Source organism: Podarcis cretensis (genome assembly GCF_951804945.1).
Source record: "Podarcis cretensis genome assembly, chromosome: 10".
Taxonomy (NCBI): domain Eukaryota; kingdom Metazoa; phylum Chordata; class Lepidosauria; order Squamata; family Lacertidae; genus Podarcis; species Podarcis cretensis.
In genome coordinates, this window is record NC_137179.1 from 4,442,029 (window position 1) to 4,462,500 (window position 20,472).

A 20,472-nucleotide genomic window follows, 5' to 3' on the forward strand; every position below is an offset into this window, starting at 1 on the left:
AAACTACAAGAAAGAAGATTCCACCTAAACATTAGGAAGAACTTCCTGACAGTAAGAGCTGTTCAACAGTGGAATTTGCTGCCCAGGAGTGTGGTGGAGTCTCCTTCTTTGGAGGTCTTTAAGCAGAGGCTTGACAATCATATGTCAGGAGTGCTCTGATGGTGTTTCCTGCTTGGCAGGGGGTTGGACTCGATGGCCCTTGGGGTCTCTTCCAACTCTAGGATTCTATGATTCTAAGAGCTCAAGTTACTGCATTTTAGAAATGCTCCCTTGGAGGAGGAAAAATGTGGATTTTGGGTCCCGTGTCAGACTGACTGCACAGAAACCCATTCAGTTCCAAGCTGCCCTCCCTCCTGCAGTTTCCTGGTCTACAAACCCAGGTGGGATGAGAGGAACCACGAGGAACAGGGTGGTCCTCAACTTGGAATTTAAAATCTGGCCAGCGGGTCAGGAGCCTCCCTCACCAGCTCCCCGCTGCCCAAATTCATCCTCCCGCCTGATCCCTCTGGAGATTCCAGCATCCTTCGCCTGCTCTCCTGTCAAAGGCGCAGGAGCCCTGTCAGGATACTACTTGTCAGTCTCCCTCCCTCACACTTTCAAGGCTTATTTCATCCTTGAAAGAGAAAGGAATGCAGAACAGTACCCTCCCCTCTTGAGATTGTGGGATGTGATCCAGGAGAGGCAGTCAAGTACAACATTCATTGAAATGCTAGAGAAGACATGCGAGGGGATGTTTGGTCCAGCCAGTCGAAGCTTCCTCTTCCTCCTGGCTGGAGCATCCTTCCTTTTGCATGTGATAGAAGGTGGGCATGGCCTCACCTGTCCAGGTAACAAAAGGACGAGTCACGCAGCACACACCTCTCTCTTTTTGACTTCCTTCTTCGTTTGACCAGTTTTTAGCTAGGACTGCAGAAGCGCTGGGATTATTCCCCCATACGGGGTAGATCCACATGTACATATTTGTAACCAAATCTGCCTTTAGGAATCCAACTGTGAACCGATGTGAGTAAACTTCTCTTATCGACTTTGAATAAGTTTGTGGCGTCTTTATTCTTTTAAGAGGAATTCAAGGGCATTTACCAGGAACGTACAATCTTAGACAGACTGAATTGTATGATAGCGAGAGGCTCACACGAGCCTGCAACCAGCTATCTGCTGTGCATGTAAAAAGGGGGATGTAACTCTGCTAAGTAAAGGAACTTGCTAGTGCAAGTTAGGAAGGATATTAATAAACAGTATATCCTCTCCAGCCACCCTGAACATTCCCAAAATCATCCGGCACCGCATGGCTCCGCTGAAGGTTCCCTGGTTCTCTTGAACAAGCCTTGCTGAAATCTGCGGGTGGAGAGCAAGACGACGGCAGGCTTGAGGCTGGCGCTGGGAAACTTGCCAAAGCATGGCTCTCTTCCCAAGTTCTTGTTTGTGTTTGTTGTGCAGCTGAGACACGGAAGAGTCTCAGCCACGCACCACCTGTGGCATTTCAACCCCTGAAGTGTGTTTTATGAATGCCCAGCTCACTTCTGCAATTAGTTGGAAGGGACCCAAAAGCTAATCTATTTCAACCCCCGGCAATTCCTAGTAGGCTTTAAACTGTTTGCAATATGGTGCAATGCCATCTTTGGATATATTAATAACTTGAATGGTTGCAACCCGCCCTGGGACCTTAGGGTGACGAGCCAGCAATATGTGGTCACCATAATCTTAATACTGTTACGTGGCACCCAAAGCTCTGAGTGGAGCGATATCCCGGGGCTCAGTTTCCTTGGAACAGACAACAGTGGAGACCGTGGTGTCTTTAGGATATATGGTTTATTTGCAGAACATATATACAACCTGAGCCCCGGATGGAGGGGCTCGCAGACTTAACACGCCAAAAGGTCTTGCTTCTTCCATACTGACAGCCTTGGAATCGAGCGAAAAACAAACTGATCATTGCACTGAACTCCAGCAATGGACACCTCCGTTAGATTTTAACCCTTGCCAGATCCAGGACTTTCCGCCTGCAACTAAAAATAATAATAGTAATAGTAATAAAAGCAATGCAACTTCTAGAAACAACTACACAGATAAACACAGCTGGAAACTTTTTTCTCTCTCATTAGTGCGGGGAGGGGACTGCAACGAAACTTCATGGAAATCAGCTTTTCCCCAGCAAAACCTGCTGGAGGGTCCAGGGGCTCAGAGGCTGCAGGAAGAGTCTTCTCCAAAACTGGAAGGAAAGAGTCACAACCCCCTGCCTCTCTGCGAGTGTGTGAGTGTGGAGGTCCTTCACTGCTGGGCCGTGCTGTTCCCTCGCCACGAACCCCTTCGCTGTTGACTTGTAACCTGAAGCCCTGTTTCATTAAGGAAGCTGTAGACAGCTCTCGCTTGGTCCATTTCTCCGTCTTCCCTCAACATCCTTGCCAGCCTCTTCAGGCGAATTTCCATCTGCTTCCTCTCAAGGGAGTGGTCTCCGGGGATCCTGGCAGCCGCCTGGTACATCTCTAGGGCCTTGCTCTTCATCCCCTTCTTGTGGAGGAGAAAGTCCCCCCAGTGCATGTAGATGGACTGCTGGCATCTCTTGCTGGCTCCCGGGAGATCCTCCATCAGGTTCAGGTAGATCTCTTCCTCGTAAGCTGGCGACCTCTCGCTGTAAGCTTTTGCCAGCTTCAGCCGGGTGAAGATGGAGGAAGGATTCACCTCCAGAGCGCGCTTGAAGCTCTCAATGGCAGCCTCGACGGCTTCTTCTCTGACATCGCCTGGAGATTGCTCCAACAGCTGCAGGTAGCCCATGCCAAGGTCATAGTGCAGGAGATGGTAGCCAGGATCTAGGGCGATGGCCTTCTTCAGAATGGAAATGGCCTTCTTCAGAATGGAAATGGTACAGGGAAGGGGTTGCTTCTTGTACAGCTTGGAGGCAATTCGGAGGACTTCGGGGTTCACGCTCTCCTGGGCAACATCATCCGCAAGGAAGAGCGCTCTTTCCGTGTCCACCGCCGTAAGTGTCTGAGCCAAATAAGCTTTGGCTTCGTAGTTCTGCGGCTGGTGGGCGACTACTTCTTCCAGCAACTTCTGGGCTTCTTCCCGTTTTTCGGCAGTCCAGGAATGAGTGTAGGAGGCATAAACGGAGATGGCCAGTCCAGCCTGGAACTCCTCGTTGGACTCTTCCGCCTCCAGCGCCTTCCGGAAACATTCTGCGGCCTCGTCCCCGTTCCGGAAGCCCCCGGCCAGGAGGGACCAGCCTTTCTGAGCGTGGATTTCGGGGATCATCGCAGAGTAGGCCCCTGGGCTGGCCAAGGACCGGCAGATGTCGTGGATGCGTCCCAGGTAGAGGTCCACCATGTCGTAATTGACCAAGCGGTAGTAGACCCAGGCGTAGTTGCCGTAGGTCACCAGGGCCTGGCGGGAGAAGTTGGCGGGGTGGTCCCGCTTCAGAGCCCCCTCTGCTTCCCGGAGGCTGTCCAGGGCCTCTTCGTAGTTCCCCTGGAAGTCCTGGAGGTAGGCCCTCATGGCAAGGTAGGCGCCTCGGTTGCGGTGCGGGGTGTGCTGGGCCTGCGGGGCCAAGGTCTGCAGGATGTGCAAGGCATCCACCTTGTCCTTGATCTCAAAGTCCCAGGTGAAGTGGCACTGCAGGCTCTCCAGCTTCGATCTCAGAGGTCGGCTGCAGAGGGAAGAGGCAGGCAGGGAGGGAGGGAGGGAGATCGAGAAAGGGTGAGGGACACTCTTGGGATGATATACAGTCGTACCTCGGGTTACAGTCATTTCAGGTTACATACGCTTCAGGTTACAGACTCCACTAACCCAGAAATAGTACCTCGTCTTAAGAACTTTGCTTCAGGATGAGCACAGAAATTGCAAGGTGGCGGCAGCAGGAGGCCCCATTAGCTAAAGTGGTGCTTCAGGTTAAGAACAGTTTCAGGTTAAGAACGGTCCTCACCTCCAGAACAAATTAAGTACCTTACCCGAGGTACCTCTCTACAGTCGTACCTCAGCTCCCGAACGCCTTGGGAGTTGAACGTTTTTGCTCCCGAACGATCAAAAAAAGGGAAGCGAGTGTTCTGGTTTTCCAGCGTTCTTCCTGCAGCCGATCGGAAGCAGCGCTTTGATAGTCGAATGTTTTGGATGTCAAAAAGACTGGATGTCAAAAAGAGGGAAATTCCTAGGTATCAAAAAAGGCTATTTATGTATGCTACAACCGCAACCCGTGTTTTGCTAGCCCAAATATGGAAAACGAGCAAAGTCCTAACCAAAGGAGAATGGCAACTTAAATAAAGTTACCAGATTTTTTTCAATGAATCCGGAGACACTTTTCAATTTCCTACTAAATAGATGGATTGTGTTATGGGACTGATTTGTAAATTTGTGAGACGTCACTCAGAACTGTTTAACCCTGTAAGTTCTGATTCTCCTCACACCCCCTCTCGTCTCGCATCCTGAGGGAAACTGTGAACACACATCTACAGAGCTCTTTGAGTTCAACTCCCTTCCCGGCCTCTTGACCCCCTGGTCAGCGACCTGGTCCTCATCAACAGGTTCAGCTTCTGCCTCTCCCTCCTCATCAGAATCAGACAGACATTCTGAGAGAACGTCAGGAGTCGCATGGATCCTTGACCAACCATTCTGCTCACAGAACTCAGCATTTCTGCTGACTAGAATCCTGGACTGATCACCATGTGGACATGCAAAGGGACGTCTGGTAACCTTAAACTTAAATTTATGGAATACACACAGCTTGCAGATTTGACATACAAAATAACAGAACAAGAACAGTATACGTTTAGAGAAGGCTGGGAAATATTTACTGATTATGTGGGTGAAAATTGTGTACATTTAAAAACGCTGGCAGCCTTAAGGTAAATTCAACAGGGCAAATAAGTTTTGATGGTGTAACAATGGAATACGGAATGGTTTAGGTCATTTACAATATGCAGGGATGTACAGTAAGCAAAATGAACCACGGAAAGAGAGGAAGGGAAGTTATTGATGTGAGATGGTTTAAATGAATATCCTGAAATGTAAATTAGAAAAATCTAATAAAACTATAAATAAGAAGAGAGACAGAAAGGGTGAGGGGTGCTGCGGCCAGGCAGTTCTTTGCTCAAAAGGGTCCAGAAGATTTAGGGTTTAGACTTTGGCGTCACTGGAATGTGGCCTCTTGCCAAAAAAGGAAGGGTCACACCTGTTGCCCCGCCCACCTATACCCCCAGGCCCCGCCTACTTTTACCCATAGGCCCACCCACTTTACCCATAGGCCCCGCCCGCCCGAGCTGGTGCTTCCTCCTGCTCCCTAAATTTGGCCAAAGAGTGTCAAAGTAAAAGCTTCGTCGGTAGAGCAGGAGACTCTTGATCTCTGGGTTGTGGGTTCGAGCCCCACCTGGGGTAAAAGATCCCTGCATAGCAGGGGGTTGGACTAGATGACCAATGGGGTCCCCCAACTCTACAGTTCCACGATCCTATCTCCAGCCCTACCTGCAGATGCCAGCAGGGGACCACAGGATTTTAGAGTTGCAAGGGACCCCGAGGGCCATCTAGTCCAGCCCTGAGATCTTCTGCATGCAAAGCCCAGGAATTTGAGGAAAACAAAAGTCCTCTGGAGGTTTTTAAGCAGGGCTGGGAGGGCCACCTGCCAGGGATCCTTTAGCTGAGATTCCTGCCTTGCAGGGGCTTGGACTAGATGACTCTGGGGGTCCCTTCCAACTCCACAATTCTATGATCTCCAGTGCCAGAGGCAGCCTGCCTCTGAGACTGTGCGCACACCACCCTTCAAAGCACATTTAAAGTGCGCACGCACTGCCAGAACCCTGGGGACTGAAGGATGCTTGGAAATGCCGCTCTGATGTGTAAACTGCAGTTAACAGGGTTCTTTCTGGGGGGGGGGGGTGCTTCAGGGAAACATCCTGGGGGTTTTTTCCCTCAGTACAGTGGCACCTCGGGTTAAGTACTTAATTCGTTCCGGAGGTCTGTTCTTAACCTGAAACTGTTCTTAACCTGAAGCACCACTTTAGCTAATGGGGCCTCCTGCTGCTGCTGCGCTGCCGGAGCCCGATTTCTGTTCTCATCCTGAAGCAAAGTTCTTCACCTGAAGCACTATTTCTGGGTTACTGGAGTCTGTAACCTGAAGCGTATGTAACCCGAGGTACCACTGTACTGTGAATGTGGTACACCACGAGGTGCACGGCTCCCCATATGCTTAAGTCATCTAGTCCAGCCCTGAGATCTTCTGCATGCGAAGCAGGTGCTCTAACCACTGAGCCACAGCTGCCGTTCTCCTGATGTCGCGGGACTCCAGCTGCCGAAGCTGGGGTCCAGCAACACCCAACTTGCATTGCCGGGGGCCAGGCTATTCGGGGTGGGCGTTTCCCTCCCATCTCTCCCCTTCTAGGATTCTAACTCCCGCTGCACAAAATGCAGACCGGGAGGTCTTTAAGCCGGAGCAGTCAGATCTACGCAGGAGGAGTCCCTGCTCACCTCATTTTTCCTTTTCCAGAGAGGAGGCTCAATTTCGCAGGAAGCGAGCTTTCCCTCGCCAGCGGCCCAGCAGTTTGCAGGATGCTACCTCCCTCTGCAAACCTTTGCCTCCCTCTCTCACTTTATATAGCAACGCAGTGAGCTCACTCGGGCAGAATAGAAACCGAAACTCAAAAGAGAGATTCGTTTTTTGCTTGTGGAGAGGAAGGTTGCTTGGCTGCTTGCAAAGTCTCCAAGCGCAACATTTTATTTTAATATTAATTTCCCCCCCAAGCGCAACATTTTAGCCCCCCACTAGCGGAAATGAGTAAATCAGGGTTTAAACGGGGGCCATATGGCAAAACTGTATCTTGGCTCTCACCTGCAAAAGATGCAAAGCTCCTCCCGGCTCGTTTTGCTCTCCATCCTTGCCTGCTCGCGCCCCAGTCCGCTCCCCGATTCCCCCGCGCCTCCCGCTCTCCTCCCCATCCCGATCCCAGGTCCACAAGGTCGGGAGGGATCCTCAATCCACCCTTGCAAGGTCTCCTCTGCTCGGCAGGGCAGCATCTGAGCCAACAGTTGCCTCCGAGCCTCTGCGAGGCTTTGCAGAATTAGCTAGGTTCTCTTTTTCTCCCGATTCCAGGCATGTCTACTTGGAAGTAAGCCCCAGGCTGGCCACGGAGGAGAAACCTGCAAAGGGGGGGAGGGTGGAGAGGCTCCAAGGGCGAGGGGCATGGCTGCGTTCCTGGAACACAGCACCCAGACAGCGGTGCCCACCTTGGGGCTGAAAACCAGGCAGGTGCTGGTCCAAGTGGCAAAAGGCCTCCTTGATTCTCCATTTGCAGTGCAGCACCTTCAAATGGGGGACGCAGGTGGCACTGTGGGTTAAAGCCTCAGCGCCTAGGGCTTGCCGATCGAAAGGTCGGCGGTTCGAATCCCTGCGGCGGGGTGCGCTCCCGCTGCTCGGTCCCAGCGCCTGCCAACCTAGCAGTTCGAAAGCACCTCCGGGTGCAAGTAGATAAATAGGGACCGCTTACCAGCGGGAAGGTAAACGGCGTTTCCGTGTGCGGCTCTGGCTCTGGCCAGAGCAGCGATGTCACGCTGGCCACGTGACCCGGAAGTGTCTCCGGACAGCGCTGGCCCCTGGCCTCTTGAGTGAGATGGGCGCACAACCCCAGAGTCTGTCAAGACTGGCCGGTACGGGCAGGGGTACCTTTACCTTTACCTTTACCTTTACCTTCAAAGCTGCCTGGGCTGGAGGATGGAGTTTTGTGGCATTGCAAAGAAGTGTGCTAAGCTCTTAAATGAACCCCTTTTCAGGTTGCAAATAAAGGTTTGTGGGGCTGTGGTCTAAAGTTAACCACCGAGCCTCTTAGACTTGCCGATCGGAAGGTTGGCGGTTCAAATCCCCGCGACGGGGTGAGTTCCCCTTGCTCTGCTCCAGCTCCTGCCAACCTAGCAGTTCGAAAGCACGCCAGTGCAAGTAGATAAATAGGTACCACTGCGGCAGGAAGGTAAATGGCATTTCCATGCGCTCTGGTTTCCGTCACAGTGTTCTGTTGTGCCAGAAGCAGTTTAGTCATGCTGGCCACACGACTTGGAAAGCTGTCTGTTCTAAGAATTCTAAGATCTCAAACATAAATTAAACATTCATAAATGTGCAAGGCAAACACATATATAAGTATATGAACCACGTGTCTGAAATAGTACAGGAGAGCAATTCTGAAGCCATTTGGACTCTCCCAATGACCTCAGAGGAACGTGGGTGGAGCTGTGGGTTAAACCACAGAGCCTAGGACTTGCCGATCAGAAGGTCGGCGGTTCGAATCCCCGTGACAGGGTGAGCTCCCGTTGCTCAGTCCCTGCTCCTGCCCACCTAGCAGTTCGAAAGCACGTCAAAGTGCAAGGGGATAAATAGGTACCGCTCCAGAGGGAAGGTAAATAGCGTTTCCATGCGCTGCTCTGGTTCGCCAGAAGTGGCTTAGTCCTGCTGGCCACATGACCCAGAAGCTGTACCCCGGCTCTCTCAGCCAGTAAAGCGAGATGAGCGCCACAACCCCGGAGTCGGTCACTACTGGGGTTGTGGCGCTCATCTTGCTTTACTGGCCGACTAAGCAGGGCATGAGCAGGAGAACCCCCCCTTTCCTTGTCTCAAACCCCTATCTCGTGGAAGTGTCAAGTTGGAGGGGACCCGAGGGTCATCTAGTCCAAACCCGGCAATTAAACCGCACATGACAGGTGTTTGGCCTGCGGGGTGACAAAACTGTTCCTTTGCTGGAAGAAAAGCAACATCGGGAGCAGAGACCCCTTTCTCTTGTGAGTTTCCTCTTATAAGTTTCAGTTTCCATTTCCCCCGGAACGTATTTGCATTTCTCAAGCACCCTCCGCAGTCCTTGCACGGAAGCTGCTACGTCCCAGCTATGGCCAGGCTGAATCTAGGCGGAAGCCTTAGAAATGGTCCTGGGGGAAGGCAGAACGAAGGAAGCCAGCGTCCGCTTCTCCGAATCCTGTTTCTGTTCGGTTGGGAAGGAGTGTGTCTGTTCTCTGAGCCACCAGGTTCCAATTCCAGATTATTTCCTACCTCTCAGACTGAAGAGAGAGCCAAACAGGGCCTGGGGGTTCCTCTGCCTGACGTAACAGGAAGCCTTTTTCGTACTGTTCAAAGAACTTTTATAATAATGATGAATTTGCAAGCAGGATTTGAACAACAGAGATTATTGTGTTATGATTTGGATATAAGAGTGAAGACAGGGGGCAGCAATGGGGAGGGAGGGAAAACATCACAGAAAATGGAAGGGGAAGTTGATAACATGTTATTATTAGTACAGTGATACCTCGGGTTACAGGACGCAGGTGGAGCTGTGGGTTAAACCACAGAGTCTAGGGCTTGCCGATCAGAAGGTCAGTGGTTCATATCCCCGCAATGACGGGGTGAGCTCCCGTTGCTCGGTCCCTGCTCCTGCCAACCTAGCAGTTCAAAAGCACGTCAAAGTGCAAATAGATAAATAGGTACTGCTCCCCCACAACAAACCCTCTGTGAGGTGAGTGGGGCTGAGAGACTTCAGAGAAGCGTGACTGGCCCAAGTTTCCTCCTAGAACTCACCTGGTGGTTTCTGTGTGCATGGATTGTGCAAGTCAAGCACGATCCTAGACCTCATTGATTCTTTTCTATGTGCCAATAATGATGGACATTGCCATTGGCCAACGGGTTTTGGTGGAGACCAGAATGGGACGTTCTTCCACAGGTGCGAATTCCAGCCTTCATTTCAAAGCATGGTTCTAGTCCTCACTGACTTCCTTCTGTGCCTTCTCCACTGCCTCTAAAAAATCAAGCCAAATGCTTGAATCATAAAGCCAGAATAAATTATGTACAACCCAGCTGCATGTGGAGGAGTGGAGACGCGAACCCGGTCCCCCAGATTACGAGACTACCGCTCTTAACCACTACACCACACTGGCTATAAGAAATAAAATGATTGTTTATTATTATTATTATTATTTTGAATGCAATGAAAATAATGGATCCTACCCAACCAGCCATCAACACAGGTGTCTATGGTGTTAAAGATACTCAGCAGTTTGCAACTCTTAACACCCAACCTGGCTTTTTTTTTAAAAAAAAAAAAAAAAAAAACCTCTGGGTTTGATATCAAGCGCTTACGTTGAATAAACCTGGTATCTTGCGCTCAGGCTGAAGTGAACAATTGCTCTTCCACAAGCTGCACTAGGCTCCACCCTCTTCCCACAGAACCCACAGGCTCCGCCCTCTGCCCCGCCCCCGAACCCCAACAGGCTCCTCCCCCAGCCATAGCAGTCAAGGATGCCCTTGGCCCTGCCCATTCTCCAGGTGTTTGGAAATCAAGGAAAGGCACCAGAGAAGGAGACTCGAGTGATAAAACATGTAGAGCTTTGTTTGCAAGCGCGAAGCCGGGGGAGCAGGCAGGTCTCGCTCAGAGGGCCACGTCGCGGGGGTGGAGCAGGGAGAAGGCGCCGTTCTTGCGGAAGAAGCTGTCAATGCGGCACTTCGGGGTGGGGGCGATGTGGCTGGTGGCCAGTTTCCCTGGGGAGACACAAAAGGGTCAGGGTGAAGAACAGCAGAGCCACCTGCAGGATCAGGCCAGAGAGTGGCCCACCTACTCTAGTGTCTAATAATAATAATAATAATAATAATAATAATAATAATAATAGAAAACTTTAGCAACTTAACTTCAAATACAATTTACACCCCCCTTGGAAAATATACAAAACAGCTTCCCAGCCTTACCTCTGGTGTATCTTTTTATCCCACCTTTGTTCTGCTGCACTGTATGGTGGAATCTACACCCATATTTTTTTAAAAAAAATAATACGCTGCAAAAATGCTTTTTAAAAAAACCCACAACGTTAAATTTGGCATAGCTCGTCGCCGCCATCCAGTGTCACAATCGTGTATTGCACTTTGCAATGCTTTTAAAACGTTTCATTTGCAGCCGTAAGTCCTGCCAAACTAAATCTCATACGTATTTCCTCTAACGCATCTCTTGTCATTTTCAATCCGCTGCTCATAATTCAAATCCTGCCCGCGATTTCACTTGGTTTATAGTTCTTTCCCAAATATTCTGAGAAGGGTTTCTACTCTTCAACACAGAGTTCGTCGTTTTGATTTCTCCTTCCCTGCGTTCGCCAATTCTGCAGAGCCCATTAGCTTTGCAAGCCTTTCCTCTTTAGTCGGGTCGTCTTCTTCCTGCCAGTTCTGCGCCTATAGAATTCTGGTAGCTGTTGCTACGTACATAAATAGTTTGATCATATTCTTTGGTACGTTTGTCCCCAATATCCCCAGAAGAAAAGCTTCAGGCTTTGGAGAATTGCCAAGTTTAACATCTCAGCACCCAGTGTCAGGAGTTCAGCCTACACTCGAGTAGGACCCTAGCAGAGACACATGACCAACTGGCATGTTCTCTCCCTCCTGGTCATTCGTTTGGGAGCTTCAAAAGCTTTCTTCTGCCCAAACATCACAGCGACCGATGCCAACAGACATCGGCACACTTAGGGATCCGCAGAGTCTTCACAGCTTGCGTAACAGACCTCAGCAACTCAGCATTTTGGCTAATCTACTTTATTTACATATAAACACACACGGAGCACTGCAACATGGCTCCCTCTCTCTCTAGCATCAGACAGCAAAGAGAAAAAGAACAAACGACAATAGTCCCACTTCACAGAACACAGTAACACAAACATCTTGTCTCTGTCACTTCCCACTCTGTGGAGTCAAAACATATACCGTCATGTGACAGACAAAAATCCCATGACTGCAATCATGGAGCAGGAATTCTAACACCCAGCTCCCACAGGGGCCGATGAAATGCCCCCCAAGGGAAACCTGCAAGCACGATTTGAGCACAATAGCAACTCTCCCTTCCTGCAGTGTCCAGCAGTTCAGAAACTGTGTAGGCAGAGCACGGTCTGTTAGAATTCCTGCTCCATTATTGCAGTCATGGGATTGTTGTCTTTCACCTGATGGTATATGTTTTGACTCCACAGAGGGGGAAGTGGCGGAGAACAGCATTGGCGTTTTTTTGCTGCTGCATCACACTGTTGGCTCATGTTCCGCTTGTGGTCCACCAAGACCCTTAGATCTTTTCCCCGTGTACTGCTAGTGAGCCAGGTGTCCCCCGTCTTATTTTTGTGCATCTGGTTCTTCCAGCCTAACTTCAGAACCTGGCATTTGTCCCTATGGATCGGTCCCGCTTTGGCCAAACCCAGTTGTAGCCAACCGCTCTCCTGATGTTCTTCTGCCCCCTCCCATCCGCCCTGCCAGGTTCTCTAGAATAGCATTGGCCTTTTTTGCTGCTGCATCACACTGTGGGCTCGTGTTCAGCTTGTGGTCCGCTAAGACCCCAAGATTTCTGTGGAGGCAGCCCAGAAAAGGAACCTGACATTGCTGCGCAACCCAAAGCCAATTCCCGCCCACTAGTCTTTTCCAGGGGGCACATAGGACTCTCCCAGCAGCTGTAAGGAATGATATGGTTTGAATGGACCTAAAATGCGGGACGCAGGTGGCGCTGTGGGTTAAAGCCTCAGTTCCTAGGACTTGCCGATCGAAAGGTCGGCGGTTCGAATCCCTGCGGCGGGGTGCGCTCCCGCTGCTCGGTCCCAGCGCCTGCCAACCTAGCAGTTCGAAAGCACCTCCGGGTGCAAGTAGATAAATAGGGACCGCTTACCAGCGGGAAGGTAAACGGCGTTTCCGTGTGCGGCTCTGGCTCGCCAGAGCAGCGATGTCACGCTGGCCACGTGACCCGGAAGTGTCTCCGGACAGCACTGGCCCCTGGCCTCTTAAGTGAGATGGGCGCACAACCCCAGAGTCTGTCAAGACTGGCCCGTACGGGCAGGGGTACCTTTACCTTTTACCTTTAAAATGATTGAAGACCAGCAACACAAAACGGATGAACTAATAACGAACTGTGTTGGTCAAAGAGCCAATGGAATGTGCATGTTCCGGCCAAGTGACCGGTACACGCAAGGAAGCGTAAAGACTGACTATACTGCACTAGTTGCAAACAATGAGTGTTGAAACATGCCAAAAGCTACTCAACACCAGCTCCGAGCAATGAGTGTTGTGATTTGCCAAGAACAGGCCAAGGACAAAGGACCTCTTGTTATTAAATATACCAAGAAAAAAGCCCACCAAGAACTCTGGCCAATATAAGTTTCAGCAGTGGGAGGGGTCCCTGCACACATTTCAATAGTCAATAATTCGTTACAGCATTAGAGAAAATAAGTTATAAAACATCTAAATTCTAAATTATCATAAGTTATAATAATTTAGAATTTAAATGTGTTTTTGTGTAATGTTTGATACTTCCAGCTGATGAAGGTGAATACATCGAAACAGGGCCCTGTCCTGGTTTCTGATCCATAATTTGACTTCTGACTTCTGCTTAATGATTGAAACGAAGACCTTCACGTCGAATCTGACTATGGACTAACATGAACTTATCTCAAGGACGAAGGACCGCCAAGAACATGACGAAGGAGCGAGGATTGCCAAGACTCAGAAGAGCAGCAGGACGAGTATATAAGAAGAGACTTTTCAGACTGCTTCCGCTTTCCTAGGGTACAGGGCTTCTCATATATGTTAAACAACAGATAAAAGAACCTATTTGGTCATATAACAGAGCCAACTTCTACGCGCTGAGGTCCCTTTGCTCCCTCGATGAAATATTTCAAGGGGTCGACCCCCCCAAAGCTTATGGACATTGCCTTTCAAATGGGTGTTTGCCACACCATGGGATCAATTGTGCAGGGTGGGGTTTACCCCCCCGATATTTAATTTATCCGAAAGCAGCAGCACCCCTCCCGCACCCCCTCGGTTGGTGCTGTGGGTTAAACCACAGAGCCTAGGACTTGCCGATCGGAAAGTCAGCGGTTCAAATCCCCATGAAGAGGTGAGCTCCTGTTGCTCGGTCCCGGCTCCTGCCAACCTAGCAGTTTGAAAGCACGTCAATGTGCAAGTAGATAAACAGGTACTGCTCCAGAAGGAAGGAAACGGTGTTTCCATGTGCTGCTCTGGTTCGCCAGAAGCGGTTTAGTCATGCTGGCCATTGTTATGTCATTTATCAATTTATCGAAGGGAAACGATATTTCTCCTTCCAGTGTTTCAGTATTAGTCTTTTTGCAGATGTGAGGACATGGAAAATGCATTTACGTTGACTGATTGCCAGGTCCCATATATTCGGTATGTAGTTAAGAGGATCTGAAATTATTAGCACTTTCCCCACCATGATATTTATATACCCTAATACTTCCCCCAGGGACGCGGGTGGTGCTGTGGTCTAAACTACAGAGCCAAGGACTTGCCGATCAGAAGGTCAGCAGTTCGAATCCTCGCAACGGGGTGAGCTCCTGTTGCTCGGTCCCTGCTCCTGCCAACCTAGCAGTTCGAAAGCACAAAGTGCAAGTAGATAAATAGGTACCACTCTGGCAGGAAGGTAAACTGTGTTTCCGTGCGCTGCTCTGGTTCACCAGAAGCGGTTTAGTCATGCTGGCCACATGACCTGGAAAAACTGTCTGCGGACAAATGCGGCTCCCTCGTCCAGTAAAATGAAATGAGCGCCGCAACCCCAAAGTCATCCGCGACTGGACCTAATGGTCAGGGGTCCCTTTACCTTTTACCTTTTAGCAGCAATCCTCCCGCATCCCCTCAGTTGGCGCCATGGGTTAAACCACAGAGCCTCTTGGGCTTGCTGATCAGAAGGTTGGCAGTTCCAGTCCCCGCGATGGGGTGAGCTCCCATTGCTCTGTTCCAATTCTGCCAACCTAGCAGTTCGAAAGCACGTCAAAGTGCAAATAGATAAATAGGTACCACTCCGGCGGGAAGGTAAACGCTGTTTCTCTGCGCTGCTCTGGTTTCGCCAGAAGCGGTTTAGTCATGCTGGCCACATGACCTGGAAAAACTGTCTGCAGAAGCGGACAAACGCCGGCTCCCTCAGCCAGCAAAGCGAGATGAGCGCCGCAACCCCAGAGTCGTCCACGACTGGACCTAACGGTCAGGGGTCCCTTCACCTTTTAGCAGCACCCCTCCCGCACCCCCTCGCTCCCACTCACCCATCTGCCAGCCATAGTTGAAGTTGGTGGTGACGGGAAAGGTGTATTTGTCCTCCGGGTTCAAGAGCAGACGCAGCTTCAGGTAGCGCTTGCGCCCTTCGTCCTCGTGCGAGATGCCCTGGTATAAGACGTTGCGCAGCTCGCGGGGCGCAGGCCTCATTTCCATCTCCAGGATCGCAGTGTCCACCCCGGTCAGGTCTCGCTCCCGCGCCAGCCCTGCGGGGGCTGCCGTGAGAGGCGGGATGGGGCGCTGGGGGGTTACGTCCAGTGGGGCCGGCTTGACGGAGGGGAGCTGTAAGGTGTTGTCCACAGCCTTCTTCCGACGCTCCCTCTGCGCCTGCTGCTTGGCCTTCACAATGGCGCCGTACTTCTGGTGCCAGCAGTAGCGCATCACGAGCTCTTTGTTGTACTCCTCCTTCCAGAAGTTCTGCTGTAGGGTGTCCATGTTCAGCGGCCGCGCCATGGCTGGCTAAGGGACCTGCGGGCAGCGCCCAGGATTGTCCTCGATGCCACAAGCCGACCGGTGAGCCAGAGTCAGGGTGCCAGGGGTGGGCATCCCTGGGGAGACCTCCTTGGGGTAGGCAGCGCCTCACAGATGCTTCAAGCAGCCCCTTGTGATGTCATGGGTCTCCCCAGCCTCCTGCCAAAGGCATTGGTGGGGGGCAAAGGGATCCTCAGCGGTGGCCCAGCTATGCCCTTATCCAGCTATGCCCTTAGCCTAACTCAGGGGTAGGCAACCTAAGGCCCCGGGGGCCGGATGCAGCCCAATCGCCTTCTCAATCCGGCCCATGGATGGTGCGGGAATCAGCGTGTTTTTACATGAGTAGAATGTGTGCTTTTATTTAAAATGCATCTCTGGGTTATCTGTGGTGCACAGGAATTAGTTCATTTATTTTTTTTTCAAAATATAGTGTGGCCCCCCAAATGGTCTGAGGGATGGTGGACCAGCCCATGACTGGAGAAGGTTGCTGATCCCTGGCCTAACTCCTGTTGTTGGTGCTCTGGTATTATTATTATTATTATTATTATTATTATTATTATTACTACTACTACTACTACTACTATTATTATTTTATATAGAATGCACACACAATACAACTTGTTGTTGTTGTTTAGTCGTGTCCGACTCTTCGTGGCCCCCTGGACCAGAGCACGCCAGGCCCTCCTGTCTTCCACTGCCTCCCACAGTTTGGTCAAACTCATGCTGGTAGCTTCGAGAACACTGTCCCACCATCTCGTCCTCTGTCGTCCCCTTCTCCTTGTACAACTACAAGCATTCAAATACAGTGGTAACTCGCGGTTACAGACGCTTCAGGTTACAGACTCCGCTAACCCAGAAATATTACCTCAGGTTAAGAACTATGCTTCAGGAGGCAGTGGAAGACAGGAGTGCCTGGTGTGCTCCGGTCCAGGGGGTCACGAAGAGGCGGACACGACTAAACAACATTTTAAAGCAGCATTTGAACACGGTTTGGCATGGAGTCTACTAGTTTCGAACAGTCACGGTTGATTTTCGAATCCCTGTGTCACACTCGAATCAGCGCCTGGATGAGCTTTTTCGATAGCCATAGAGTCTGCAGCACGGAGGCGACTTTTGCATATAGCCCACCAATTCTCAATGGGGAATTCCCTAGCCAAATCAAGTACCTGCATTTGCTGCTCTGTCCTAAATTTCTTCACCACTTTCAATGTGTGGCAGGGGGCTAGGTCTTGCTGCCATATCCCAGTGCTGTCAGGATACCTCCTTTTCCAGCTCTGGAATAGCTCTCTTTCGCAAAACCTCAATATATTGTGGCGAGCGCATCACTCCTTCTATTGGCTGCAGGCTTCCGACACCATAATGATCAAGTGACTTTTTGTGTTTGTTTTGAGTACAGGATTACGAGTAAAACAGAAAACATGCTTTGTTTCAATTAATTTGCACAAGGATGTAGGTGACATTTGACATTACCCTTCAATGCAAAGGCAGTCCCATCTCTTGGAGACAGGAAAATGAGCTAGCATTAATAATAATAATAATAATAATAATAATAATAATAATAATACATTTTATTTATACCCCGCCCTCCCCGGCCAGAGCCGGGCTCAGGGTGGCTAACACCAGTAAAATTTCAACAGAAACATAATGGGGGGCAGAACCCAATTTAAAATACAGGTTAAAATGCAATTTAAAATGCAGCCTCATTTTAAAAGTAGCCGATAGATCAAGACCATAAGGGGAGGGAAACATAAGCGTCAGACTGAGTCCAAATCAAAGGCCAGGAGGATCAGCTCTGTCTTGCAGGCCCTGCAGAAAGATGTCAAGTCCCGCAGGGCCCTAGCTCCTTGTGACAGAGCATTCCACCAAGTCGGGGCCAGTACTGAAAAGGCCCTGGCTCTAGTTGAAACCAATCTAACCACCTTGCGGCCTGGGACCTCTAAAGTGTTGTTATTTGTGGACCTTAAGGTCTTCTGCGGGGCAAACCAGGAGAGGCGGTAAAGTAAAAGGGGGGGAAAGGCAGACAGCTTTCTGCCAGCTCAGCAGACATGGGGCAACTGAGTTGGAGAACTTCCTCACTGCAGTTTCAGGGAAAGAATGACCCACGCAGTCAAAGCTGAAAATAATTCCTGGCTCTGGACAGGAGATGGAGATGAGGAAAGAATACTAGTGGAAAAACGGATAGTGATTCACAGGAAGTGTTTATTGAGTCCACTCCAAGTGTTGGTTCCTCCCTTCAATTTAACAGCTTCATTCACAAGGAATCACAAAAATAATAACGACAATTAGCTATTATTAAAGATCACATTCAGAACAAAACAAACAGCACAAGTCATAAACATGGAAAAGCATAGAATACGGTTGGGTGTCGGTTTTCTCTCTGAGACTCACCCCAGGCTGGAGTTTTGCAAGAAACAAGTGGTATTCGGTGGAGAATATTTGTGCAAATCAGGGGCTACAGAGAGATCTGATGGAGGACGTCCGAATGAAAGCGGCAGAATTTATTCCCGGTGCGACACCACCTCTGATGAGGTATAATGACATTTTCTCCTGCATGCATACTCGAGACGCAAATCTGCAAGAATCTGCGTTTCAGTTTAATTAAAGACCACCGGTTTGCACTTCACAGATAGGAGTGTGTGTGTGTGTGTGTGTGTGTGTGTGTGTGTGTGTGTGTAATAGATTTGGGTTGACAGTGTATTGCTGCATCAACAACCAGGGATCAGGACTTTAGCCCTGAAGGACACGGAAATGTCGGGCCTTCAAAAGATCCCAAATTGTTCTGCTGAGAAATATACCTTGGGACACCCTTTTGTGGGGTGGAAGAAAGGGCCATAGGAGTATATGTAGAGGTTCCCTGGTCAATTACGGCACCAGAGGGAACTCGAACACAGCTCCAGTTATGCTGGGGGGCGAGGGAAGTAGTGGCAGCACTCCTATTGCAGCAGAAAGTGCGACATTAGCTCCCAGCTGTCCCCACCCTCCCAGCTCCCAAAATACAGCAGACACACTAGAGAGCTAGAAATTTCAAACAGCAGGAACATAGGGGACCAGAGGGACAACCCCTGGGCAGGGAGAGGAAGGGTCTGAATGGCGGTAAATGTGCAACAGGAGAGGAGGGGAAAGCTCTTGATGGAAGAGTTGATGCTGGAGGAGCAGCCGGTCTATCGCAGGTCCTCGGCAGAGAACATTCCCTTGGCGCGGCGCAGGATCGAGTCCTTGGAGGCATCGTAAGGGTGCTCTTTGGAAGGGATTTCCAGCACCGCCGGGATGGACTTGGTGTGGGCGTCGATGGCGTGCCGGATCATCTCCGCAATGTACTGGTTGATGAGGACGATGCCAATGTCATCGCGGCACAAGAAGCTCCTGAGGACAGGGAAGGGCAGAGCAAAAGAGGGTCACTGCCGGCCTGCCCCAAAGGGGGGTCCCTAGTACTCTCCGGGGACCAGGAGCCAGTTGCAATAGCAGACAAGGGGCAAACGTTGTCACGTTTATATCTCAAAGTGTCGCATTGCGGCGAACAGATTGAGGTTGAATCCTGACAAGACAGAAGTACAGTGGTACCTCGGGTTACAGATGCTTCAAGTTACAGACTCCACTAAACCAGAAATAGTACCTCGGGTTAAGAATTTTCCTTCAGGATGAGAACAGAAAGCATGCTCTGGCAGCGCAGCGGCAGCAGGAGACCCCATTAGCTAAAGTGGTGCTTCAGGTTAAGAACAGTTTCAGGTTAAGAACGGACCTCCGCAACAAATTAAGTTCTTAACCCGAGGTACCACTGTACTGTTTTGGGGGGACAGGAGGCGGGCAGGTGTGGAGGACTCCCTGGTCATGAATGGGGTAACTGTGCCCCTGAAGGACCAGGTGAGAAGCCTGGGAGTCATTTTGGACTCACAGCTGTCCATGGAGGCGCAGGTCAATTCTGTGTCCAGGGCAGCTGTCTACCAGCTCCATCTGGTACGCAGGATGAGACCCTCCCTGCCCGTGGACTGTCTCGACAGAGTGGTGCATGCTCTGGTTATCTCCCGCTTGGACTACTGCAATGCGCTCTACGTGGGGCTACCTTTGAAGGTGACCCAGAAACTGCACTAATCCAGAATGCGGCAGCTGGACTGGTGACTGGGAGCGGCTGCCGAGACCACATAACACCAGTCCTGAAAAGACCTTCATTGGCTCCCACTACGTTTCCAAGCACAATTCAAAGTGTTGGTGCATTAAAGCTCTAAATGGCCTCGGTCCAGTATACCTGAAGGAGCATCTCCACCCCCATCGTTCAGCCCGGACACTGAGGTCCAGCACCGAGGGCCTTCTGGCGGTTCCCTCACTGCAAGAAGCAAAGCTACAGGGAACCAGGCAGAGGGCCTTCTTGGTACTGGAACCCGCCCTGTGGAACACCCATCAGATGTCAAAGAGAAAAACAACTACAGTGGTACCTCGGGTTACATACGCTTCAGGTTACACACTCCACTAACCCAGAAATAGTGCTTCAGGTTAAGAACTTTGCTTCAGGATAAGAACAGAAATCGGGCTCCGGCGGCACAGCAGCAGCAGGAGGCCCCATTAGCTAAAGTGGTGCTTCAGGTTAAGAACAGTTTCAGGTTAAGAACGGACCTCCGGAAAGAATTAAGTACTTAACCTGAGGTACCAGTGTACCAGACTTTAGAAGACATCGGAAGGCAGTCCTGTTTAGGGAAGCTTTTTAATATTTGATGAATTATTGTATTTCAATATTTTGCTGGAAGCTTCTCAGAGTGGCTGGGGAAACCCAGCCAGATGAGTGGGGTATAAATAAATTATTATTATTATTATTATTATTATTATTATTATTATTATTATTATGTTATTTTATTATTATTATTATTATTATTATTATTATTATTATTATTATTATTATATTGTTATTATTATTATTAATTATATCTGCAAAAATAATAACTTCAGGGGGTTAGATGACCATCAGGCTCCCTTCCAACTCTACGATT

At 50.1% G+C, this 20,472-nt stretch overlaps 4 protein-coding genes across 4 annotated transcripts in view; 1 reads left to right on the plus strand and 3 right to left on the minus strand.

The window, feature by feature from the left end:
- KCP (kielin cysteine rich BMP regulator) overlaps window positions 1-9,805 on the plus strand; it is a 190,074-nt gene extending 180,269 nt beyond the window's left edge. Inside the window, exon 52 of the transcript XR_013842776.1 lies at window positions 9,672-9,805. The gene's annotated coding sequence lies outside the window, so the exon portion shown is untranslated. The remainder of the gene's footprint in view (window positions 1-9,671) is intronic.
- Window positions 1,781-6,614, minus strand: LOC307225086 (interferon-induced protein with tetratricopeptide repeats 5-like). The gene is made up of 2 exons (XM_079992813.1): window positions 6,448-6,614; window positions 1,781-3,640 (listed from the first exon to the last, which is right to left on the minus strand). The coding sequence occupies exons 1-2, from the start codon at window positions 6,450-6,452 to the stop codon at window positions 2,269-2,271; spliced, it is 1,377 nt and encodes a 458-aa protein (XP_079848939.1). The 5' UTR covers window positions 6,453-6,614; the 3' UTR covers window positions 1,781-2,268.
- A 506-nt stretch (window positions 9,806-10,311) lies between the features above and the next one.
- Window positions 10,312-15,593, minus strand: SPMIP1 (sperm microtubule inner protein 1). The gene is made up of 2 exons (XM_079993141.1): window positions 15,013-15,593; window positions 10,312-10,486 (listed from the first exon to the last, which is right to left on the minus strand). Exons 1-2 carry the CDS (start codon window positions 15,473-15,475, stop codon window positions 10,377-10,379), a joined length of 573 nt encoding a protein of 190 aa, XP_079849267.1. The 5' UTR covers window positions 15,476-15,593; the 3' UTR covers window positions 10,312-10,376.
- A 2,916-nt stretch (window positions 15,594-18,509) lies between these two features.
- The window catches only part of ATP6V1F (ATPase H+ transporting V1 subunit F), a 6,211-nt gene continuing 4,248 nt past the window's right edge, over window positions 18,510-20,472 (minus strand). The window contains exon 2 of the mRNA XM_079993209.1: window positions 18,510-18,856. Within this exon, the coding sequence (XP_079849335.1) occupies window positions 18,655-18,856 (202 nt within the window). The 3' untranslated portion in view covers window positions 18,510-18,654. The remainder of the gene's footprint in view (window positions 18,857-20,472) is intronic.